At 28.8% G+C, this 27,354-nt stretch overlaps 1 protein-coding gene across 1 annotated transcript in view; it reads left to right on the top strand.

The window, feature by feature from the left end:
• The first annotated feature begins 11,989 nt into the window (after positions 1-11,989).
• Positions 11,990-27,354, top strand: part of LOC132754564 (splicing regulatory glutamine/lysine-rich protein 1-like) — a 42,764-nt gene continuing 27,399 nt past the window's right edge. The window contains exon 1 of the mRNA XM_060745211.1: positions 11,990-12,173. Coding sequence (XP_060601194.1) covers positions 11,990-12,173 — 184 coding nt within the window. The remainder of the gene's footprint in view (positions 12,174-27,354) is intronic.

Here is a 27,354-nt window from a genome sequence, read left to right as displayed (position 1 = left end):
CACAGTTATATCTATCACATTGTTTTTAACACAGTAATTAATTGAAAAATAATAACTTTACATTCATAATTAAATCAAAGATCTTGTTGACTTCAAGACAATATATACAACACAGGATAACCCATGAAAGTTCAATATAAAATAGAGAACTTATTTCCAATGGGGTCCTTTGATGGTAAAGAATATATTTTCTTGAGAACTGGCATTCAGGTCCATACTTAGAGATGATATACTGGACTGATGTTAAATTTCTAAGATCAAATAATATTAATTTCTATTGCACATTATGTTAATTACATATATCACATATTTGCAGGAATAATACTATGAATATGACTAGTTAACACACCAATGAAAGATATCTATTTATATATATCACAAAACCAATCACAAGATACATATAAAACATACTATATTGATTAAAATAATTATCTCTAAAACTAATAAAAAATAAAATCAGCTTGTTTCAAATTGTTTCATATTTTTGCTTAGTTCAGCTTTTACTTTCTTTTTAAAGTTTAAAAAAGTTACTTTCCTTTTTAATATCAAGTGGGAGCATGTTCCAATCCCTAATACCCTGGTAAAAAAATGTACTTTTTGTAAAACTATTAACATGGGGTATATGAAAGTTCCCGACACTGTTTCTACTATTATAACAATGAACATCAGACTTTAAAGAAAAGTTATCATACATATAAGATGGACACTTTTTATTAAATATTTTGTGTACATGATTAAGTCTTAACTGCATGACTCTATTTTCTATATTAAGCCACCCAATACTGCTAAAATCAATAACTTTCAATGATTTTCTAGAGGAATAACCATGAATATAACGAACAACTTTGTTTTGTGCTACTTGAAGTTTATGTTTAAGTTGTTTTAGTAAGACCACTATACCAAGATGAGCTGGCATAATCGAAGTGACACTGTATTAAAGAGTTACATAATAGTTTTCTTAGCTCCATATTCAAACTGTTGCCTTGTCTGTACAAAAATTTTAATCGAGAGTTTACTTTTTGTACTATATTATCAACAATAGAAGTGGCTGAGAGATCATTATCCAAGATAGAACCGAGATACTTTACTGATGGCTGAGATTGTATGGTGTGATTATTACAGTGTATTTTAAACTGCTCTAGTTTTGACAATTTCCTCTTAGAACTAAAAAACAATACATTCTGTTTTACCAAGATGTAATGATAGCTTATTATCAACAAGCCATTTACTACAATTTTCTAGTTCCTTACCCAAAACATTACAAATAACATCTGGATCTTTATGTGAATATAAAATTGCACTATCATCTGCATAAAGAATAAGCTTACATTTTTTACTAATACTAATACTCATATCATTGACATAACATAGAAACAATAGAGGACCCAATATACTTCCCTGAGGAACACCACATGTAATATTCATAGCTTCGGACATAGTATTATTTACATTTACAATTTGACTACGACCAGTTAAATAAGATTGAAACCATTCTACTGACTCCACACCCATTTTTTGTAACTTTCTACACAAGATGTCATGGTCCACGGTGTCAAACGCCTTTTGCAAATCTAACATAATCATACCGGTGAGCAGTCCTTTGGAAGTTTGACTTTTTACATGGTCAGTGAGATGGATTAGGCAGGAGTCAGTAGAATAATTACATCTAAAACCACTTTGTAATTCATATAATAGTCCCTGCTTAACTAAAAAATTTTCTAACTGATTATATACAGTTCTTTCTAAGATTTTTGAAACAATAGATAAAATACTGACAGGTCTATAGTATAGTTGGAAACATCAGATCTGTTATTCTTTTTGAATAATGGTTTGACTTTAGCACATTTCAGTTCATTTGGAACTGATGTAGATGTAATGGAATTATTCACTAAAAAGGTAATATGTATCTTTAAAAATTGTGCAGCATCTTTAGGAAATTTTGCTGGAATTTCATCTAATCCTGTGCTTTTAGAAAAATTTAATTTACAAAGCTCTTTATATATATATTCTTCACTAACAGTATGTAATTGAAATTTATTTCCATCTGGATTTCTGTTCTTATAGAATTCTTTAAAGATGTCTGATTCTACAGAAAAAAGGTTAAATGGATTTGGCAATTTATCCACCAAAACAGAAGCAACAGTAGTAAAAAACTGATTAAAATGACAAGCAATTTTTGTTGGTTCAAAACAATTTTCATCATCTATGTTAAGTACAATATTTGGTGAAGATTTGGTTTTTTTACTGTAACCAAGGTCTTTTAATTGAGACCACAATTTCTTTGGATTATATTTATTTTCTTGTAATTGATGTGAGATGTATCCAGACTTAGCTTTTTTTATATGTCTCTGTATTAAATTTCTATAAAGACAGTATTTATTATACATATCTTTCTGATTATGTTTTCTAAATTCTTTACATGTTCGCTTGATAATGTAAACGTGTAAAATGTTTATAAATATTTTTAAGAGGAATGCAACTTTGAGGATAAGACAAATGGGTATACAGCACGAGGGAACGTTGGGGAAGCTCTCATAAGTGAATTTAAATCAATACATGTACTACATTCAAGACATTAACAAAAAGCAGTGAAGCGGTCTTCAAAAGTATGATATCAGAAAGACACAAGTTAATTATCAAGAACTTTGTATTGAATTATTTGAAGCAGTTTGTCTCATTATTGTAAACTGGTTAAAGATACTTTTGCATGACCGAACATTATTTTATATACAAATAAGTTTGCAATTTTATATTTTTCTTGCTTCCATTGCGCCGAGGAGCCTGTCGATTCAAATGTTTAAGCAGTTCATTAAAAATAAGTTTATGTGTTATAATGTTATTATCCAAAACGGAAAAATGTAAGTACTACTCTTAAAACTAAATGTTCAACTTGAAAAAGATGTCTTTCTGAAATTGCTCATCATCCGGGCACGGATACAAGATTATCATTTGTCTTGCACTAACATAGCATAACCAAATAGAAGGTATTTTGCTGTGAATGAAAAGTTAAGACAGCATGGTAGAATACGTGAAACTTGCCTTACAAATATGTACCTTCTGATAATCTTAAAAAGGGCTATACTTTCTTGCCTCAAATTAAGTATTGCACTTCGGTATATACTTGTAATTACTGAACTAAGCCCTAGAAATTGTATTTTTCCTCCTACATTGACTGTTTTCAAACACCATACTATAATCAAATAATAAGATTTTTTCCTTTTTTCTGTGAGAATGATGCAAAATGTCAGTTCACATTTATCCAGAATCTTCTGTGAATCTAATTTCATATTACGTCATAATTACTTAGATTATTACACATTTTTAATAGCTTACCACGTACACATTGTCTTAATATACAGTTAACTCATTTTAACATAAATGAAAGAAAACAGATGTGTATGTATAACTTTGTGTACATTGAATATTTAGCTGATTTCTTAGAGCCTCAAAGTGTTTTTATAACAAAATAGGTGAAAACTAGTGATGATGTCAAGCTAAACCATAAACACAAGGTCACGTTTTGACTCAGTAACTCACAGGTGTTCTATAATGTCTATATCGCTTGTGTCATCCGACATTTTTACATAAGAAAATAATAAGTGTGATGTCATATTTGATTTCAATATTAGTGTAAATTATTTCAGTGTTAATATTCCTTATTTTACAGTTGGAATTTATTATTGTTCTTTAAAAAAAAAATAACCTCTGAAGAGAGACCGTCTGTAGATCAATAACCTTTTTACGACAACAAAATGATTTTTTTTTTCAGAAGTAAACATTTCCACCATATCTTACCTGTACAGGGAAACACCTCTAAGCAGCAACCAAATATTTGTCTCCAAAAGGATGTTGCTTTGCGGATGTTCTACTGTAAAATCTTACAAAGGAAAGAAATATAGAAGATATATTGTATAGATAAAGTGTAAAGTACATGTATAGGCAATGTAAAATAACGACATAATTCGACATGAAAACTGTATGGTTTTTGTTGTACTTATACAAAACAATACAATGTTAACAATACAGAAAAAGAGAAAGAATGATAAATCTTAAACATTGTACCCCATAGACTCTAACGATAACATGCATTTCATGGAAGTCCAAGCATGAACTAAATTTAAACAATTAACGGGTTTTAAAGAAAGCACTAAATTGCAATCGATATCTTTTGAGGAAATCTTTTTTTATAATACTCAAGATACTATAATATTAAAGAGTTATTGTTCAACAACTGCAAAATGAAATATTTCCTGAACCCAGATAATTGATTATCATGCAGACAGATGTATTAGCGAAGACGAAATTAAAGTAAATAAGACAATATCACGCAGTGTTTTAGAAATTATTGAAGCAATAATTTGTAATACAAATCGTGCTTTTTACAGTTAGATAGATTGATTCTCTGATATCCCTGAGAAAATGCAGAAAACTTGGCACCAGTCCAATATGGATAGATGATTTCAGAGTTTTTTCCTGTAAAAAACGTGTATGAAATGTAAACAATAAACGTATTTGCTTTCGATGCGTTATTGATCGATTAACCGCATTTGCTGTCCTTTAATTGTGATATTTACCTTCACCTGGTTATGGATTTCTGAGGAAAATGAATGTTTGATGTGCGCTATCGTTTAAATTAAATGAATTTCCAATACTTAACATACATTATCAATTAGAAAGAAAATCAATATATATGTATAAGAGTAATCAAACTTAAATGTGGTCAGTATTAAAATGCATCTTTAATATGCAATTATTTGTTCATCAAATTCATTTTCTAAATAAAAAAGAAAGATAATTTAAATTTTAAAAATCAAAATGTTAATTTCTAAATGTCCAAATTACGACAATCCAAGCTATCATTTTTTTGCCATCAATGCTTTGAAGCACGATTACTTGAAGCACGATTACTTTGTATTTAAACGTTCCCCAAAATCATGATATATAATAGTTGTACATTGGTTCGAGAACAGAAAGTGGCTTAACATTTGATGATTTGACTCTGGTGCTGTTTTTATACGCAGACGATATGGTACTATTTTCGGATACTGTAGAAGGATTACAACAAAGTTTAGATGATTTGCTCACATACTGTAGGAGATGGGTATTAACTGTTAACATTGACAAAACCAAAGTTATGTTTTTTTTTTAGAAAACGTGGACCTTTTGCGTGAAAATGAAAATTAGACTTACAATGACACAAATATTTAGCTGTTGTAAAAAACTTAAACTATTTAGGTGTGGTGTTTGACTCAAATGGAAATTTTAACTCTAATACACAGTTGCTCGTCGGCAAGGTGCTTAAAGCTATGAATTGTTTAATAATTAATACTAAGGACTTTGATTTTACCCCAAAGACAATGTTTAGTTTATTGATTCATTTGTTTCCTCAAATTTAAGTTACCCTTCTGCAGTTTCGGGGATTTACTGAAAAAGACATTGAAATGATAAATTTTGCAAAAGAATTCTAAATGTAAAATAACGTCCAGTAGTGTATCTATAAATGAAGAATTAGGACGATATCCATTGTATGTAAACAGATGTGTTAAAATTGTCAAGTATTTTCTTAAGATCAAAAATTCTAATAATTGTATAATAAGTAAAGTATATGAACTGTTATTAGAGGATTTATGTAATAATAAGATTAACTGGGTTTCAAAAGTGAAGAAATTATTATATGAACATGGCTTTGGATACGTGTTTGAAACACCGTTAACAGTAAATGTGAACCACTTTATATCTCTGTTCAGACAAAGACTGATTGATACATTCACACAGAATTGGAGTAGCGATTTAGAGAGCAATCAAGTATTACATTTATATAAACATTTAAAGGACCATATTGAATATGCTGAGTATTTGAGTATCTTAGGTAGAAAAAATTATAGATCTGTTATTACCAAGTTTAGGATATCTGCACATTGCCTTAGGATTGAAACCGGACGATATGGTCAGAATAGAATTGAAAGAGGTGAAAGAACATGCAATGTATGTCAATCCAGAGACATTGAGGATGAATTCCATATGATTTGTGTGTGTCCCTGCTACAAACTTATAAGAAAACGTTACATTGATAAATATTATTATGAAAGACCATCTATGTTTAAACTTACCCAGTTGTTGTCAACCAGAAATGAAAAAATGTTGAATAATTTAGTTTGTTTCCTAAATTGTGCATTAAGAATTAGGCATAATCTTTTACAACAATAAATAATTAATAAATATATAATAAATAAATAAATGCTCAATTTATTGTCATGTACGTTAAGAATCTTATGTTAAATGATACTGATATATATTCTATACCTTCTTTTGTCATATGTACCACAGATATTTTCAATATTGTATTATATCATTATATTGTTTGACTTTGACATAATAATGTATAATTATGTTATGGATGAGGAGCGAAATGCTCAAATCTAAAATAAATTCATGTTCTGTTCTGTTCTGTATAAAAAAATCCTCATGGTTTCTTTATGTTTTTGACTAAAATTAGCAGTCCGGTTGCTTATTCCATTCCGTTTTCCAATTCCTTTAATATACATGTATTTTGGGCGTGTGGCATTGAATTAACATCAATTCAAATAAAACACATGAATTTTATATAAAGGATATAATAACCTGTTTTACCTTTTTCTTAAACAGCCTTCGAAAAAACAAAGTTGTAAATATTATATAACACACAGATTCCAACGCCAATTAAGATTAATTTCATCTGGGTATACCATTGTTTATATTGCTATATCAAATGCAGACGTCTCTGTTATAATCAAACTATTTCATTTTAATTTGGCGCCTATAAATCTTATCTTTTTGATCGCATTCAAAGTTTAAAATATTTTTTTGGAATACTCAAATAATCAATTCAATATACTTTATCAGACATCTTCAGTGTGCTCTTTGAAAGTAGAATATAAGTAGCACATTTGTTTTTTTGTGTTTTTTTTCATTCATTCAAGACCCAAAGCAAATGTACCTGGTGGTTTAAACACTTTAAATTGATCATGAACAATTAGAAAATGTAAAGTAAAAAACTTTAAATAAATAAATTTGGTAGAACTACAATAATATTGCAAAACAAATATTAAAACATAAATTTGGGCTAGTAACACATAATCTTGTAATCTGTATTTCATATTGAATCATCGGCTACTTAGGATTTTTTTACTTCTCCGTATTGACCATTCAATTATTAATTTGTTTCAGAAACCAGTCCGAGGTACAGTAACTTCCTTTAGCAGATTATCTGATACGCAAAATGAGTCACTTAAAGCGACGTTAAAACAATATAATTTATATATTATTTACGAGTTGTAGTTTGGATCAAAGTATTTTTCAGAATCCAATGTCAGGACACAAACTCTCGGTGATGATTCATTAATTGCTTCTCAGGAAATTTACATGTATTGAGTACATGAGCATGTTCATTTTAACGAAAGAAGCACAGGTCATTGATATAATCAAATATGCATTTAATTCTTGAAACATATCTGATTTCAATAAGATGCAACTATTTTCAGCTACATGTTAATATAGCGTTATGATTAGATGAAAACACATTGTATTATCAAATAAACATTGTATTGTTCATTGGACAATATATGATGATATAATTCGTGAGCTACACGGATGAAAATATAAACTTTACCATTGTCAATTAAACATCAAAAAGAATAAGATCAATATTTGTTTTTCAGTATCATTTCCTGCAGTTTCCTTTAAAACATAAAGCTGCATTAGCTGTTTGTACAATAAGTCCATCTAAAGTAATCATTAATCAATTACTTTTGCCTGAATGTACCTAATCAGGATTTTATTGATCTTAGGAGGCTGGTAAGATGATGTGTCGAAGTTTTTGTACAGCTTTTACAAAAAAGGCAAATTCTTTGACAGGTTACTTACAAATAGGTTAGTAAATATTATTCTTATTTGAGTCAGTATCAAGGATAACAAGAAGAAAGGAAACATGTTTTACTTCAAATTATATTTGAATCAACAGAATCAACATTCTTTAAACGCCAAAAGATTATGATTTGTTTCAATGAAATCCGTTTAAAAAATATATGCATGTATTACTTTCTTTTACATTTAAATATTATGAAATATTTTATCGTAAAATCAAATGTTATGACAATGTCAGTGCTATGTCCAGATTAACTCTGTGTTGTTATTGTTGTTTTTTATACATACTCGTACTGTAGTACACAGACACTTAATAAAGTAAAAGAAAACACAAACAGTTGAAAAGTCATGAGTTCCGTTTTTGTTAAGAAAGAAAAAGGTGCAACAACTCTCACGCCCCAGCGCTAGCTTCAACAATACGCAAACTTCAACATTAAACGTACAATAGTCAATCAATAATTTTAAATGATATATTATCATGCCGAAAATTAATACGGTGATTGAAGATAAAACTGGTGTTTATGTAATCTATGTTTTCAATCGCTTTAAACCCGTATAACATGTTCAATTCGGGATACAGACCTAATCAGGGTGACAATTTATTTGCCTGTCAGTGACATTAACAACTCAGTGAACAACTAAAATTGAAATAATCAATACAAATAACAAGACAAATTTGAATGAGCGTCTGATTGTTGTTAATGGTAGTCAACATTTATTCATTTATGCTAATGGACACAGATGCCCTCTAAAAGATAGAATTGACGCATCGTATTTCTCTAAAGTAATTAATTCATATTCGATCTCTTAATGTGCAAAGAACACTTTAATGAACAATGGTATCAAAATATCAAGTTTGTATTCAAGAATGTTTCACTAAGCCATCATATCTTTTTAAACAAGGAGTGTTTTAAAGCTGCATTTTATAAGTTTCATGAAAACGTAAGTAGTTACATTTCGGGGTGATTTGCATTTTATAATTCATATAACTTAAGTGTTACAATGGGGGTTTCCTTGTTAAAATTATAATTTATTAAAGTTATTTAATGAGTTTTACAACAATACTGTTAAAAAGGTTAATGAATTATATAATGCTTGGTCTTTATGTTTCTATGTCGACGGAAAATATTTGATATATTTATAAAATGCAGCTTTAAATGATAAAGTCATCGTTGTAGAAATAAAGAAAAAGATTGGTATTGCCTCAATACAAAGAAAAATGTAACTTATAAAGTCTGTAAGTAGTAGAACATTTTTCTTAGATAAATGTACATATTGTAGTTATATTTGCTGCCTACTGGTAAACTCTGAGCTACTCATCTCCTGATTTTTGCACTTATTAATAGTTACGAAAGTGAGAGGCATTTGTATTGAACTAATTAGCAAATATAAAGCAATTTCATTGTAACTGATCAAAGCATATATTTTAATACTTGTATTTATTTACGATGTTCATCACGAAAATGTTTCTGAAAGAAACTGAAATATGCCAATATATTTTAGGGAATTCAAGCATTTATCTTATTAAGATTCGTTCACAAAATGAAAACGGTAAAGTCATTATACATAAAGTAGAAAATCAAATGAAAACAGCATATAGAAACAGTCAAAGCAAGTTGAAAATATGATTGGAAAAGAAACTGATAATGTTCCTGAAGATAAAAAATCAACGTATATCATTAACATAAATTTTATAACAAATTAAAAAAATCTTTTTATCACGCAAATAATGTTTGAGTGTTGAATGATAAATATTAAAGATATTGTATATTTATATGTGTGACCAATGTGCGTTTTCAAGTTAAGGAAACATTTAAAAAAGAGTAGCATGGTGACAAATATACATCGTGAAAACCAGTCGATATTGAAACAAACTAGTATGAAATTAGGTGCTTCTTTTGAAACGGATCTTTCCCGGACCTAGTTTATTATAAGTTTATAAGTCAAGGCACGTCTTTAGTAAAGTTCAATCTATTTGAAAGAATTGGGATGTTGTACGAATCAGTAAAGTGTTCTGTGTGATTCTTAAACTCTTGTCCGCTTTTTTGTTAATCCTTTTTCAGAGTTATTGTTTGTACATTATTTAAACATGATCATTCGAGAAAATTTATTGGAAATCTTTTCTTTAATATTTTATTTAATATACATAATCCGCAAAACAACCAGTTCTTTAAATCTCTTTTCGACAAAAAAAAAAGCTTTTCAATGCACATGGTATTTCCTAGAAAGTTAAAAGTTTAAATTGGTCTGTTTTACTGTTAGGTTTAAAGTAACTCGAGGATTTTTATTTTCTGTTATAATTACTTAGTAAATCACAGATGTAGAAAAGTAAGACAAAACAGGAAATAGGTCGACAGTTTGATGGTAGGAAATATATTTTGTTTCTCCGATTTAAAGTAGAAGCAGCTACAATAACTTGATATTTTATTGTTATTTCCCGAGAGAGAAAAAATCGAAAGTGTAAAAATAAGAACTCATACGTTTTAAAAGATGTCAAAATATGAAATTACTTAAACCTTTTTTTGCATTTGTAAATCGTTAAACTACAAAATAGAATGATGCTTCTTTATGTGTTGAATTGAAAATAATTACAATTTTGTTATGTTAACTCATTTTCAAATCTTTGAATGTATGCTGCTTGATATATGTTACAATATTTTTTGCCCCCTTTAAAAATTTTTTAAAAACAAAATTTTTTCCTTTTTATTTTTATGATTTTATAGAAATTTTTTTGTTCTGCATTTTAATTTCATTTTTTTGTTAAAGGCTTTAATTTTGAATATGACACCAAAAACATTGGGAAATTTTTTTTTCCTCCATCCAAAGGAAATTTTGACTAAAAATTTTTTTAAAATCTTTTTTTTCTTTTTCATTCCCCTTTTCAATAAAAAAAGTTTTCCTTTTAAAACAGTTTTTAAAATATTTGGTCCCCACACGGGGGTTTTTTCTTTAAATTTTTTTTCTACTTTAATTTTTCTAAAAAAACACAAGGGGTGTTAAAATATCCAAGGGGTTTCATAATAAAACTTGTTTTGGGGAAAATTTTAAAAAAAATGTTTAGACATTTCTCAAATAAACTAAATTGGGGTTTTTTTTAAAAAGTGGTCTTTATTTTTTGAATCTTATCAAACATTTATTTTTCTGTTTCCAAAAAAAAATTTAAACTTACTTGGCCCTTTAAAAATTTAAAAAATTGAAAAATTTCCCCAAACAAAAAATAACCCCTTTTGCCACACACCTTTTTTTTTAAAATTTTTTTAAAAACTTTTTTAGTTTTTTTTTTATTTTTTTTATTTTTAACTTGAATGTTAGAGATAACACCAGAGGAGATTTTTTATAACATGTCATTAAAATATGATAATAAATTTTAATTGTCTAAAGCAACAATTAACATTTTTTGCCTGTACATGTATATTATAAATAACATTTTATATAGAATAACATTTTCATATTCAAAAATACATATTTCACGTATTTAAAAAAAGTTATTGAATTACTTGCGCATGCCATTATCAAAGTAAACAATGGACATTAATACCATTTAATAAGAAAATCATCACTGATAACTTGCATAATACTAAAATACTGTCATTCTCTGAACTTTGATGTTAATTTAGGTACATAAAATAGAATAATACTTCCTAGTATGTAAGTTAAATATAAATCAAGATGTTCTTGTTGACTGACTGATTAATTACTGGAGACAAAATGATAGTGAATTAAGCAATATAACATTGTGTTTAAGAAGCCATTTGAGCAATGTTAAAACTGAGCTTGAATGACAGTTTGATAGATTGTTTCTTTGATTTCCGTGGGGAAATCAGAAAATCTGGCACCAGATTTTTGTGCATGGATGATGCTTGAACTATACTTTCCAAACTCGTTATCAGCTGCATAAATTATTATCGGCTGCCTTTTGAGTGATCCATTTTGCTTCAATTGTGATATAAACTACGAATTGTTATCATACGAATAATAAGATTATGCAAAGTTTCAAGAGAAAATATTGATTTAGATGAATTCATGTAAAAAAACTTTTTAAGTCTTAAAAGAAAAATGATTATATAATCTTTTATAACACCGCAGAATGGGAAAAGAACGAAATCTTGAAAGAACGGAAACTGTCAAAATGTTAGAATATGAAAAAAGATCAACTAAGGAATGCGACGTACAGTTAACGCTACTCCCATATCAGCCAACACACATGACTACCGGCAAGGAGCCCAGCACGACACCAAACAGGACAGGACTCAAGGCAAAGCACAGACTGGGTAGGTTCGCTTTGATGAAACATGCTCTTAGTATTTTTAGTGCAAAGCGAAGCTACCGTTCAAGCACCAAAGCACTGGCTTATGAAATTGTCAATTAAACATCATGTCAAAGTAACAAACATAATTTAACAATTAAACAACTGCTCTTTTGTATTTTCCCTGCGTTTACATGGAACTGAATTATTATATTTTGCGGCAGCAATTCAAAATATTGGATTTCAATCTATTTAATAAAATTCAGCAACTGATCAATTATTAAAAGAAAATTTCAGATTTATCCCTGCTTCATGAAATTATATAGAGCAATAGAACAAAAAGTCAGGGAAATTAATGGCTTAAAACTACAAACATTTGAAACCTGAGATGCAAATGGTTTCAAATCCGCATATAGAACTATATCAGACTGTTTGTTCCGCGTTTTTTCTTTTAAACATAACATAAATTTAAGCAAAAAGTTTGATGTGCGAAACATTTCAAATTTGTATCTACCGTGTGTGTTGTTTTTATTTTCAAATTTTGAAAGGAACACAGAAGCTTATAGGCATGCTGCATATGTATGCATTTATGAGCTATCTTACAAAAATGAACTTTTACAACATCAAAACTTAAAAAAAAGACAAATTATACCATTAAATTATTACAGTTAGAATTGAAATGTAAAAGTTTATCTTTAAATCGATTTTATATCAGCTGATTTCGCTGATAAATCGAGTCAAATTGCTGCTGATAGAGATTTGTTAGAATAATAATAATAATAATTATTATCATTATTAAATAATAATAATAAAAATAATAATAATAATAATAATAATAATAATTTATAATGATAATACTAATTGTTACGGTTTGATGATAAACGCAAATTTCCACTCAAAGAATTTTTAAAGCCTAGAAGGTACTAGTGATTGATAATTCAAGGATTATATGTAGGATTTGTTCTCATCTGACAAGGAAGAAAATAAATATCTTTCATCGGAAGTCATGTTTTATAATGCGTATGATTTTTTAAGTGGCTAACACTTAATGGCAGAACTCTTCAAAGTAGCACTTTTACGGTATGTGTACTTATATAACTTTTTTTATATAACTTTTTACCTATATCTTCTTTTATTCATTGCTCTTTGCTGATTATACGTCAAATATAAATCAACATTTAAAGTCAAGTAATATGTGTCAGATCTCAGGATCTAACTGTGTTATGCTATAATGGTCTAAAATATAAAGCTCGAAAACTCTAAAGAATATATGGGATATACATATTTATTTCACATCTTATTTACATATTTAATTTATAACCTCACACTGCATTACGCAGTGAAACCTTGATTTATTTTTCGAAAGTTACCTTATTTATTATAAAAATTGTGAGCAGAAGCATCATTGACGTATAAGGGTAAAAAAGCTACCCTTGCTCTATCTTGATAAGTATTGACGTGGCAATTGTTTATTGTCAATAATAAGTACATATAGATAGACAGAAAGGTACCTGAAAGTTAGAACACACGATGTTTCTGCAAACAATGCTTAAAGAACTAATACACATTCTAGCTGTAAAATAAGCTATCCTAGCAAGTGTGTTCTAGTCGAACAAATAAATACCAACCAGATAAAAAAATTAATGATACAAAACTAAGTGGTACCTGATGTTGTCATGACAAAAAAATTGTTATAAATGAAATTAGTTTGATTTTGCCGTATGATTACTACAGCAGAACATTTAATTTATGACTTATGTACAAAAACATGTTAAATGATACAACAGACGTAACATCTAGCTATGACATAAATACTTTATTACACAGCTAGACAAGTGATGATGTACTGAAAACCATTCAATATCTGAATTTCCCAATATCACTTACAACATCTTATCGAAATTAAATTCAAATTCAATATCGTTAAAAGGAATGTTGACAGAAACAAATAAATCTTGTGCTAGCATTGTTTCAGGATGCCTAAATATATGTGTAGCGGTAAAGACGTTTTATCTTATTTGCCATATATAAACAAGTTTAGAGACAATGGTTTCTTTTTAATAAAATAATATCAATTACATAAATGGCAATAATTTTAGATATATTCATACTTTTTTCAGGAAGAAATGTAAAAGCCAGATTAATATAACCACAATAATTTCCTGCACTATACAGTCCAACCCCGTTTATTCGAAGTGCCTGGGACTGAATATTTACTCGAATAATCGGTGGGTTCCAATAATCGAAATCGTAATATTATGATAGACGAAAACTACTCCACTTTGACCAATCATAGCAAACTACCCCTTACAACAAACTACTTACTTCCTGTAATCAATTGAGAAAAATAAATATTAAAGAAAAGATGCATAACAATTATTGTATTGACATTGAAGACATAAATACTTGCATTTTATTCTACATTATGTATCGTTACGTTTCGCGCAAAGCCTTGATAATGGCTGTGTTGTTACTACGGTATTTACAGCTAAACTCTGATATTTTCGATTAGGATAAAGGCTCTAATGTAGCGTTAAAATTAATGTAAAAAATGGTTTGGATGTTTTGACAAATTCACATTTTCGGTATGTATGAAAATTTTTGCTGTCATCTTCAAGCAATAACAGTTAAAAAAATCGGGCACGGTGCATAGCTTTTCAATTTCAGTAATTAAAGTTGATTAAAGAACACACAAAGAGTTATTATCATGATTATCTAAATACACACATGACTGTTGATATTTTTCACAAGTCGACCGGTCAGCGAGTGGATCTGTGCCAATTAGTTTGGCTTCGAATAATAATTAAGCCTGGCTTCGAAAAATAGGTGTGAAATTCTTTTATAATTGTATAATCGGTACCGAAATTTTACTTCGAAAAATAGGAGGTATTCGGATAATGCGTTTCGAATAATACGCTCGTATTTATATTGATTTATATAGAGATAAAACGGGACCGCTGATCGACTTCGGATAATGCCGGGTATTCGAATAAAGGGTTGTCGAATAACTGGGGTCGGACCGTATATGATTCTCAGATATAACATAGACTATTGACAAATTTCTATATGAAAAACATATGTTTGTCAGTACTAGTAATTCCTATACGACACAATACAAAACGAGAACAGTATGCAAGATAAGTATCTTGAAAACGTAATAAAGATTCATACATTTTAGTGATCCTCCCGATAATTATGCTCGTATAAAGATATTTAAACCTCACTGCGACATTATAGATATACTACATTACGTTTCTTTGGCTTTTTTTATAATATATCATACGTTTAAGTGAGTACAAGACTACTGATTAATAAAACAAATATTTGGATTCAGTGTACTTGTTTATAACAGAACATGTACAGTGAAAATGAGTCCAACAGCCCTGTGGGTCTATATAGTACGTAGACAAATAACTTGTAACATTTCCATTCTAGGCCATGTTCCAAAAATGCTTTTTTTGTGCAGATGAAGTATTCAGTCTACAACACAATGATCCCCTTGCCTCTCTCATCAACGATGTTACTTTATTTGAAATTAATTTGCTTGTGGGACTGTTGAAACGTCATCGAAATTATTTTTAACAATATTGTAAGAAACCCATCGTTATCTAAGTGAAGAACTAAAAGCTCTTTATTTGCTTTTACATTAGTTCAAACAAATGTGTTGAAAGCGACATATATCTTGAAATTACATGTCATTTTAAGATTTGAGAACAATGTAAACATTAAAAGAATAGGAATATAATTAAGGACATTTCTTACGTTGTGTATATTTATGTTTCTTTTTTTCTTTTCATACAAATGTTTTATTGTATATTCTCTAAACCCTAAATACATGTATTAGTACTTTTTTCTTGCAAAAACCTATTACGATAGCAACACATCTATCATTTTGTTTTCATGTTTAACTAGGATAACGTGTAGATATACAAGTTTTTTTTTCTCAAAAAGAATATACACGTATTATAACAATTTTGTCTTTGATCAGTGCACCTTATATTTCATGTTAAATTTAACTTTTATTTTATTTATTTTAATTATTTTTGTCATGATCATCCTCAAAACATTATCTACAAAATGACAGTCTAGGACTTGTTCATTCCAAAACAATCTAGCTCTGTCATTAAGTAAATTAATATGTGTATAACGAGAAAGCATACATCAGAACTAATGCTTAGAGATGATGGTAGATTATATCTCTCAGTTCCAGGCATCCTTTAATAATAACTACATTAATGACATAGCTGCGAAATTATTCTCTACCATGAGGATCCAAAATGACAAAAGAGTAAAATGTTAGATTTATTACCAATTCAAACAAGAATTTGTAACAGAGTTACCAACGCCCCCGCCTCTACAAAATCAGGGAAATATATCATATTAGAACAACGTTGTGTTTTGTAAATTTACATTTTGACTGAATATACAAATGTTGCATAATTCTTTGGTATGCATTTGAAAGTGAATATTTATTTTCAATATTTAAACATAAAGTATATATGTTGAGTCCTAGACCAGTTTACCTTATTTGTTTCAGATTTTGTTAATCAATTCTTTTAAGACATACATGGCCTTAAAAAAAGGTACTTAATAGATAATAGATAAAGGTTTAAGCTTAATGTCATATCTGGAACAAAAATGATCCCTCGGAGGCATTATAAACAGCAAAATTACATGAAAATTGCAGACTCGGTTTAATTGAGTCTACATAAAGGGGAATGAAAAAATTACAACATCCCTCACTCCTAGCACTGGCTTGAGCGGTACTCAATTTTCAACACATATATGTGCTGAAACCAATGATCCCGAAGGACAAGAAAAATATACCAACACATGAATTAAGAGTTTTTTCTCAAAAGAATTCATCGTGTGTTTATTTAACATTTAGTTCCATTAACCCTTAAGCTGCAAAATTCATCTTTCCAATATGAGCAGTCCATTTGAATTTTAAGGGACTTCAATATCAAATTATAAAAACTGGTCTATTAACAGAAAAGATTATGTCAGACTCCACAGATTTGGAGGCCGAGCTGTATCTTTACTGGTGGCGAATGTTAATCACGTTCATTACAGTAGAGTAAGGGTTATAGGACTTTAAATAATGGTCAGTGTAATGCAAGAAGCGCATATCTACAGTGGTGTAGATGTAAGCTTTTTAATATATATTTATTGCACTCCAAAAGTCCCATTATTGATATCTACTCCGATACAAAAAGTAATTTTATTAATAATTCACAAAGACAAAAGACAATTTAATGTATAAATAACCAAAAGCAGTCGCAATTAAACAAATTATTTGATTCTTATTTTAACAGTAAAACTGAAGAAACGTTTTCTTTTTATTAGATAAATAAATAACTGAGAGAAAACTATTGTAACATAAACATGGAATTGTTAGCATATATTGTTTTACCACCTGCGTTAATGCGTTTCACATTGTCTTTTTACTTTAACAGCAGCTGCAACTCTGTAAACCAGATGCAGAGACAATCTCAAAGTATGTTTTAACATAGTATGCGAATAAAACGTTTCGTTAACTGAGTGTATATCATCTCATTGTGTTATATCTTTTTGATTTAATATTAATATAATATATGGTTTGTTTTGAATTGTGACACCTTTCCTAAATGTTTTCATTTATCCGGGTTAGAAAACGTGAGAAGTTTTTTTTTGATGGTCATTTTACATCAGTATTATTGTGTTGTGTTTTAATTATTGTTTTTTACCGCCGAGTTTAACGCATGTTTTAGGTCATATCTCCGTGGTCAATCCATCTTATCTGTTTCTTGAAAATAACTAAACAGTAACTTCTTATTTGGCCGACAACTAAGCCAACATGATTTCTGAATCAGCAATGTGAGACAAATCACCACAAGACTCAATATCAAGAGATCAGTTCTCGGGGAAAAAGATACGCCTTTCGGCTCCGAGATTAGAACCAGTGATCTCTGGATTACTAATCCGATGCTCTTTCGGGTGAGCTTAGCGGGGAGGACAATAATGTTACACTCAAAAGACTGTAATAATATACCAAATATATCAGGCTAGTCATGAACTAAATACAAATATTTTATTTACTTAACCTTAATGGAATCTTCAGAAAGAAACATTCGTTTATAGTTATCAGGTTTAATCCTTATACTGATAGGGATTATCTTTCAAAGACATATGAATATTCTTTGCATTAAAGATAATTCCACAATAAGTAAAACTGACCATCAATAATTGCTTTCAGTCTAGAGCTGTTTATTTCAAATGAAGGGAAGAATTAATTTTATACCGGTGTCAGAACTCTTTATATCCATAACTCACATTTACGCTTATCATTGGTAATAACCCCTGGATTTTGAATATAGCAACTGGGAGATTATTCAATTACTTATTGATTGAATCTCAGCTTTAGGAGGGAATTTGTCATAGACCGAAAGAAGGCACACGTATTCAAGTGAAAAATAAAGATTGTTTTTTGGTATTTGTATATTAATCAGATAAAAACAAAAAAAAAAAAAAAAAAAAAAAAAAAAAAAAAAAAAACCTCAATTTTTTCTGAAGAAGACTAAACGTCGAAAGCTTAAGAAAAGCGTTTGTTTTATTGAACTGATTATATATATTATCAGATAGATTAGCAGTGGTAGTTATTGGTGACAAATATATGAAGAAATAGACATTATAAATGCAGGTCTTTTTTTTATTATTTAGAAAGTTTACATAACTAGATCTAGTAGAAATTTAGAGTAAAAACTCTTTCGTTCTTATCCTTTTAAATTTTATGTAACAATTATATACATATAAAATGTAATATATGTAAAATATAGAAATAAATTTGTTTTAAACTAACTAAACTAAATGAATTATCAGTCACGTGCAGAAGTATAAATTAATGATATATATATATATATGATACAAGATAAAAGCAACAAATTATTTTTTGTTTAATTTATACTTATTCACAATTGCCGTTAAAAATATCATTATACAATTTTCAACCATCAATGAACAAATAGATTTAAGAAATTTAAAGTTTTGGTTATAAAAAACTGTCCAGTATTAACGAAGTGAAAAATCAGTCACTCAGTACTTAGAGCCAAATATGTCAGGTAACGTGTTCATAGAAGTGCCGGTCTATAGGTCTTGGATTAAAATATATTTCCCTCTTTTTTCCCCTATTTGTTAATAGACATGATTTCATAATTGTATTACACAACAATACTTTGTAACAAAAAACAACAAACAAAAACGAATAAACACAAAAAAAACAATTGTAAGCAGTGATATGTAGGAAGACAACATTTGTTTTCAGACAATAATTTTCACACCAATTATATTTGTTTATGTCTGAAAAAGTTCTAATACCTTGAACTTACAGTTGGAATATAACAATTACTAGACATAAGCGCCTGATTATCTTTATTTATGCAGCGTTTACAACTATTTCTACAGACATTACTTCATAACGATGCCCTTGGGTATCGAAAATTACGAAAGAAGTTTGCAACCCTAAATGACTTATGCAGATAGTCAATATCATTAATTCCATACGCTAGTAAATGTTTTTTCTATTAATATCAATTGATATTCTATCTTTTTTGTTTGTTTGTTTTGTTGGTGAACACAGTGCCAGCTCAAGGAGGCAATAACATGTATACGGTGAAGTTAAACATCTAGCAAAAAGCGATTTTATAAAATTGTAATTCGACATCAATGAATTATTGTAAACGATTTTCGTCCTTAAAGAATGAACAAATTCACTGTAATAATGAGTTTGAATAACTGTGACACTTAAATTTTAAATGGTCGTTAAAAAGCTCTATTTATAATCTTCCGTTGAAGTTTTCAGGATTTAGCACTGGTAAATGAATTTTATGCATACTGCAGCACAATACTTTCTAAATGGAAACAGTAGGAATCTAAAGCATTAGGCTCACTCTATTAATAATTTTAGGCAAATCAGAAATAGTTTTAACCAAAATCTTAACATCTCTCTGGGAGATAATTTGATTACTTATTGATTTGGAAATCACTCCCTGACAAGAGGGTTTTTTTTTCTGCTAATATTGATGTTTTCTCATCACTTTGTTGTTTATATCTGGGAATTACTTGCGCATAAAGTGTCGAAAAATGCCGTGTTAAGCAAAATCATATAAGCCGAGATATTTCATCAATGAACACATTTATCATTTATAAAGTAATATAATTGATTGCACGGTGAAATATTGCAATTAATTATACAGGCAGTGCATCAAACACTTGGTTTCTTCTGATGCAACACAATAGAGAAAAAAGCAAGTGTGTTGAAACATGTATAAAACGATGGCAAGGGCCTTTTAAGTTTCAGAGCAGTATGATTTAGTCATTCATGTCAAATATAAAACAACTGAAAAACAAAAACATATTATATTCTTTTAATCTTAATTGTCTGATTGAATATTAGAATTTCACAATATATGCATATATAGAAACATGACACGTTTTTAGATCAATTTTGTGAGACGCTGAAATGGTTAAATTGTTTCGTTACTATACTATGTAGTATAATTATGCGTATTCAATCATTAATTTCCATAATGCATCAACAAGCAAACCCTTATCCAAAAAGTGTCAAAATTCTTGTCTTGGCTTGTACTCTTCGTATACAAACATTATTGCTATTTTTAATCGCGATGCGAATATTTCTAACAAAAGTCAGAATGATAAATATTTTTCTTTGTGATAAAATTTTAGGAATTCAGAATCTACGATAAAATGATGCAAATGTCAAATGATTTACATGTACTTTAAACAAATATGCATTACAAATGCATTTTAATATTAGGACAATTTCTGTATAATTCTTTTGAATAAGTCATTTATTAAATGACCTAAAGACTGATATAAGAGAAATGCTGAGAAGACTGCAAACACTGTTTGATAAATATTATGTAATAGATTGATGTCGTATTAGATAGTATCATTCTTTAATAAATACAACTGAGCCTTTAGCTTGCAGGCGGCAACTGAATCTATCAATGCACCACGTGCAGACCTAGATCAGCCGGCACATCTGTGTAGTCTAATCATAGTCGGCACTGTTTTTTCGCTCTTCTGTCAGTACTTGTTACGAAATATTAACTAAAAAAGAAGAATGGTTATGTCCGGATTGAAAGACGACCAGATACAATTGATAAATTATGTGTGTGAAGGATTAAAGGTCAATGGTTTTGCACTTGTAACAGTTTTCTTACTATTTATATAATAAGATGGTATTTTATATAATATATTACATAATGGGATTATACAACACACGAAAATACAATGACTCATCTAAGGAATTTGTCTTTTATCATTGCTATCAAAATCATCAAAATACTTGTCTAGATTATAGTTATTAAAGTCTTTCCTATTATCATTCAAACCTTTCTGATAATATCAAAAACATCGTTTTCAAATATTTCCGAAAATATATTTTGGTATATACTTTAGTCATTGTACGAAATAACAGTTTTATAACAGAATGATTCAGTCAGCGGAATTTGCATACTCATTTGCATGAACATATCTATGTTGGAAAAACAAACTGCCGAATTTTATATGTTTTATTAATATAACTAAGTTTTAGTAAACAGTTTCTTCATATCAGTATTATTTCATAATATTTTTCCGGATCAAGCTTGTATGTGATGTTTTACAATAGTATGCTTTGATCATTATTTAGAAATGACACATTCTAGCGCATTTACATGTTCGCGTGATAATGTAAACGTATTAAATATTTATAAATATTTTTAAAGGGGAATGCAACTTTGAGGATAAGAAAAATGGGTATACAGCACTAGGGAACATTGGGGAAACTCTCATATTAAGTTAATTTAAATCAATACTACAGTCAACCACGGATTTATGTACTAATATAAATCCGTGAATGAACACATTAACAAAAAGCAGTGAAACGGTCTTCAAGCGTTTGATATCAGAAAGAGTTAATTATCAAGAGCTTTGTATTGATTTATTTGACATGTGAAGCAGTTTGTCTCATTATTGTAAACTGGTTAATGATACTTTTGCATGACCGAACATTATTTTATATACAAATAAAAAACAAGAGGTAATATGACATCACAACAGCAGCTGAACTGGAGCAAGGAAGCTGAAAAAAATTGTCTCCGCACTTCATCTCAGTTATAATCCATCGGTAATATTAAATTTAACGGTTTCTTTGTGAGCTGAATACCGCTTAACCCGGTACCAGTGGGTGCACATTATCTTAAAAAGTTTATATTTTTCTTGTTTCCATTGCGCCGAGGAGCCTTTCGATTCAAGTGTTTAAGCAGATCATTAAAAATTAGTTTGTCATTCTTATATGCTTAAAATTTATTATTCAAAACGGAAACTCTTAAACCTTAATGTTTAACATGAAATTGATGTCTTTCTGAAATTGCTCGTCGTTTAACATATATCAAGTTATATTTTAAACATTTCACACAAAAATTATGGCAAAAATAGATCGGAATGTCAAACAAAATTAAAACATCACAAGTGGCCGAGCACAGATACAACGTTATCATTTGTCTTGGACTAACATGGCATAACCAAGTACAACGTGTTATTTCGCTCTGAATGAAAAGTTAAGACAACATGGTATAATACGTGAAGCTTGACTTACAAATATGTACCTTCTGGCAATCTTAAAAAAAGCTCTACTTTCTTGCCTCAAATTGAGTATTGCACTTTGGTATATACTTAAAAACACTACACTATTCCCTCGAAAATGTATTTTTCCTCTCATACTGCATAAAACAATCCATTAATAAGATCTTTTTCCTTCTTTTGTGTCAGAATAGAGTTAAATGTCAGTACAATTAACCTTTATGTGAATTAAATTTCATATTACATCATGATAATTTATTTTATATAGATCTTTTAACATTTTTTGTTTGCTTACCACTAAGAGATTTTCATAATATCTTTTATGTACAGGTAATACTTTTTCTCATAAATGATATAAAATAGATGCTTGACCTTTTTTGTAAATTTGATATTTACCTGATTTTTCAGACCTCAAAATGTTTTTAATGAAAAAAAGAAAACTAGTGATCCATAAACGTCATACAAGGTCACGTTCTGACACACTTACTTACAGTCTTACTAGGATATTCTATAATGTCTATATTGCATATGTCATCCGACATTTTTACATTATAAATTAATAATAAGTGTTATGTCATATTTTGATTTTAATATTTTCATAAGTGTTAAGATTCCTTATTTTACAGTTGAAATTTATTATTGTTCTTTAGATACAATTTAACCTCTGAAGAGAGACCCTCTGTAGAGCAATAACCTTTTACCGACAAAAAAATGATTTTTTTTCAGAAGTAAACATTTCCACCGTATCTTACCTGTACAGGGAAACACCTCTAAGCAGCAACCAAATATTTGTCTCCAAAAGGATGTTGCTTTGCAGATGTTCCACTGTAAAATCTTACAAAGGAAAGAAATATAATAAAAGATAAACTGTATAGATCAAGTGTAAAGTACATATATAGGCAATGTAAAATTACGACATAATTCCATATGAAAACTCTATGGCTTTTGTTGTACTTATACAAAACAATACCATGTTAACAATACAGAAAAAGAGAAAGAATGATAAATCTTAAACATTGTACCACATAGACTCTAACGATAACATGCATTTCATGGAAGTCCAAGCATGAACTAAATTTAAACAATTAACGGTTTTTAAAGAAAGCACTAAATTGCAATCGATATCTTTTGACGAAACCTTGTGTTATAATATAATACAAAAAGATACTATAATATTAAAGGATTATTGTTCAACAACTGCAAAATGAAATATTTCCTGAACCCAGATAATTGATTATCATGCAGACAGATGTATTAGCGAAGACGAAATTAAAGTAAATAAGACAATATCACGCAGTGTTTTAAAATTATTGAAGTAATAATTTGTTATACAAATTGTGCTTTTTACAGTTAGATTGATTTATTCTCTGATATCCCTGAGAAAATGCAGAAAACCTGGCACCAGTCCAATATGGTTAGATGATTACAGAGTGTTTTCCTGTCAAATAAACGTGTATGAAATGTAAACAATAAACGTATTTGCTATCGATGCGTTATTGATCGATTAACCACAGTTGCTGTCCTTTAATTGTGATATTTATATTTACCTGGTTATGAGGCAAATGAATGTTTGCTGTGCACTATCGTTATAAACGAATTTATTTCCAATACTTAACATACATTATCATTTAGAAAGAAAATCAATATAATTGTATACAATAATCAAACTTACATGCGGACGTTATTAAAATGCATCTTAAAAATGAAATTTTTTGTTCATCAAATTCATTTTCTACATAAAAAAGAAAGATAATTTAAATTAAAAACAAAATCAACATGGTATCTTCTAAATGTCCAAATTACGACAATCCAAGCTATCATTTTGTTGCCATCAATGCTTTGAAACACGATTACTTGAAGCACGATTACTTTGTATTTAAACGTTCCTCAAAATCATGATATATAAAAAAATCCTCATGATTTCTTTATATTTTTGACGAATAATAGCAGTCCGGTTGCTTATTCCATTCCGTTTTCCAATTCATTTAATATACATGTATTTTGGGCGTGTGGCATTGAATTAACATCAATTCAAATAAAACACATGAATCTTATATAAAGGATATAATAATCTGTTTTACCTTTTTCTTAAACAACCTTCGAAAAAAAAAAGTTGTAAATATTATGTAACACACAGATTCCAAAGCCAATTGAGATAAATTTCATCTGTGTATACCATTGTTTTTATTGCTATATTTAATGCAGACGTCTCTGTTACAATCAAACTTTTTCATTTTAATTTGGCGCCTATAAATCTTATCTTTTTGATCGCATTCAAAGTTTAAAAGTTTAAAATATTTTTTTTTTGAATACTCAAATAATTAATTCAATATACTTTATCAGACATCTTAAGTGTGCTATTTGAAAGTAGAATGTAAGTAGCACTTTGTTTTGTTGTTTTTTTCAAGATCCCAACGCAAATGTCCTGATGGTTTTACACTTTAATTGATCATTGAACAATTAGAAAATGTAAAGTAAAAACTTTAAAATAACATAAATTTGGTGAACATAATTTTAAATATTATGGCAAAACAAATTTATAAAAAACTATAATTGAGACTAGTACAAACTAATCTTGGAATACTGTATATTTTCATATTGAAATACATACGAATACTTTTCTCCACATTTGACCATTCAATTTATTAAATTCTGTTTAAAACAAGTCCCGAAAATAAGTGAACTTTTTAGCAGATTATTTTATACGCAAAAAGAGTCACTTAACAGCGAACTTAAAGCAAAACTTTAAAACAATATAATTTATATATTATATTTACAGTTAGGTTTGGATCAAATTTTTATAAAGAATCCAAAGTCAGAGAACAAACTCTCGTGATGATTCATGTAATTTGCTTTCTCTCAGGAAATTTACATGTAATGAGTACATGAGCATGTTCATTTTAACGAAAGAAGCACAGGTCATTTATATAATCAAATATGCATTTAATTCTTGAAACATATCTGATTTCAATAAGATGCAACTATTTTCAGCTACATGTTAATAGAGCGTTATGATTAGATGAAAACACATTGTATTATCAAATAAACATTGTATAGTCCATTGGACAATATATGATGATATAACTCGTGAGCTACACGGATGAAAATATAAACTTTCACATTGTCAATTAAACATCAAAAAGAATAAGATCAATATTTGTTTTTCAGTATCATTTCCTGCAGTTTCCTTTAAAGCATAAAGCTGCATTAGCTGTTTGTACAATAAGTCCATCTAAAGTAATCATTAATCAATTACTTTTGCCTGAATGTACCTAATCAGGATTTTATTGATCTTAGGAGGCTGGTGAGATGATTTGTCGAAGTTTCTGTTCAGCTTTTACAAAAAGGCAAATTCTTTGATAGGTTACTTACATATACTTACAAATAGGTTAGTAAATATTATTCTTATTTGAGTCAGTATCCAGAATAAGAAGAAGAAAGGAAACATGTTTTACTGCAAATTATATTTGAATCAACAGAATCAACATTCTTTAAACGCCAAAAGATTTTGATTTGTTTCAATGAAATCCGTTAAAAAATATATGCATGTATTACTTTCTTTTACATTTAAATATTATGAAATATTTTATCGTAAAATCAAATGTTATGACAATGTCAGTGCTATGTCTGATTAACTCTGTGTTGTTATTGTTGTTTTTTATACATACTCGTACTGTAGTACACAGACACTTAATAAAGTAAAAGAAAACACAAACAGTTGAAAGTTATGAGTTCCGTTTTTGTTAAGAAAGAAAAAGGTGCAACAACTCTCACGCCCCAGCGCTAGCTTCAACAATACGCAAACTTCAACATTAAACGTACAATAGTCAATCAATAATTTTAGTGATATATTATCATGACGAAAATTAATACGGTGATTGAAGATAAAACTGGTGTTTATGTAATCTATGTTTCAATCGCTTTACCCGTATAACATGTTCAATGTGGGATACAGACCTAATCAGGGTGACAATTTATTTGCCTGTCAGTGACATTAACAACTCAGTGAACAAGTAAAATTGAAATAATCAATACAAATAACAAGACAAATTTGAATGAGCGTCTGATTGTTGTTAATGGTAGTCAACATTTATTCATTTATGCTAATGGACACAGATGCCCTCTAAAAGATAGAATTGACGCATCGTATTTCTCTTAAGTAATTAATTTATATTCGTTCTCTTGATGTGTAAAGAACACTTTAATGAACAATGATATCAAAATATTAAGTTTGTATTCAAGAATATTTCACTAATTAATCATATCTTTTATAATGTAGGAGTGATTTAAAGCTGCATTTTATAAATTTCATAAAAACGGAAGTAGCTTCATTTCGGTAATAAAATTGGCGCAGCACATGCACGAGCTGATGTGCATGTTAAAATTCATATGATAACTTTAGTGTTACTATGGGGATTTCCTTTTAAAATTATAATTTATTAAAGTTATTTTATGAGTTTTACAAAAATACTGTTAAAAAGGCTAATGAAACTATAGAATGCTTGCTTTTTATGTTTCTATGTCGACGGAAAATGTTTAATATATTCATAAAATGCAGTCAAAGCAAGTTTAAAATATGATTG

This window comes from Ruditapes philippinarum, unplaced genomic scaffold (assembly GCF_026571515.1).
Source record: "Ruditapes philippinarum isolate M1 unplaced genomic scaffold, ASM2657151v2 ctg6789_1_1_1_1, whole genome shotgun sequence".
Classification (NCBI taxonomy): Eukaryota; Metazoa; Mollusca; class Bivalvia; order Venerida; family Veneridae; genus Ruditapes; species Ruditapes philippinarum.
The sequence above is the reverse complement of the archived record's forward strand: the minus strand, read 5'-3'. Positions and strand labels throughout refer to the sequence as shown.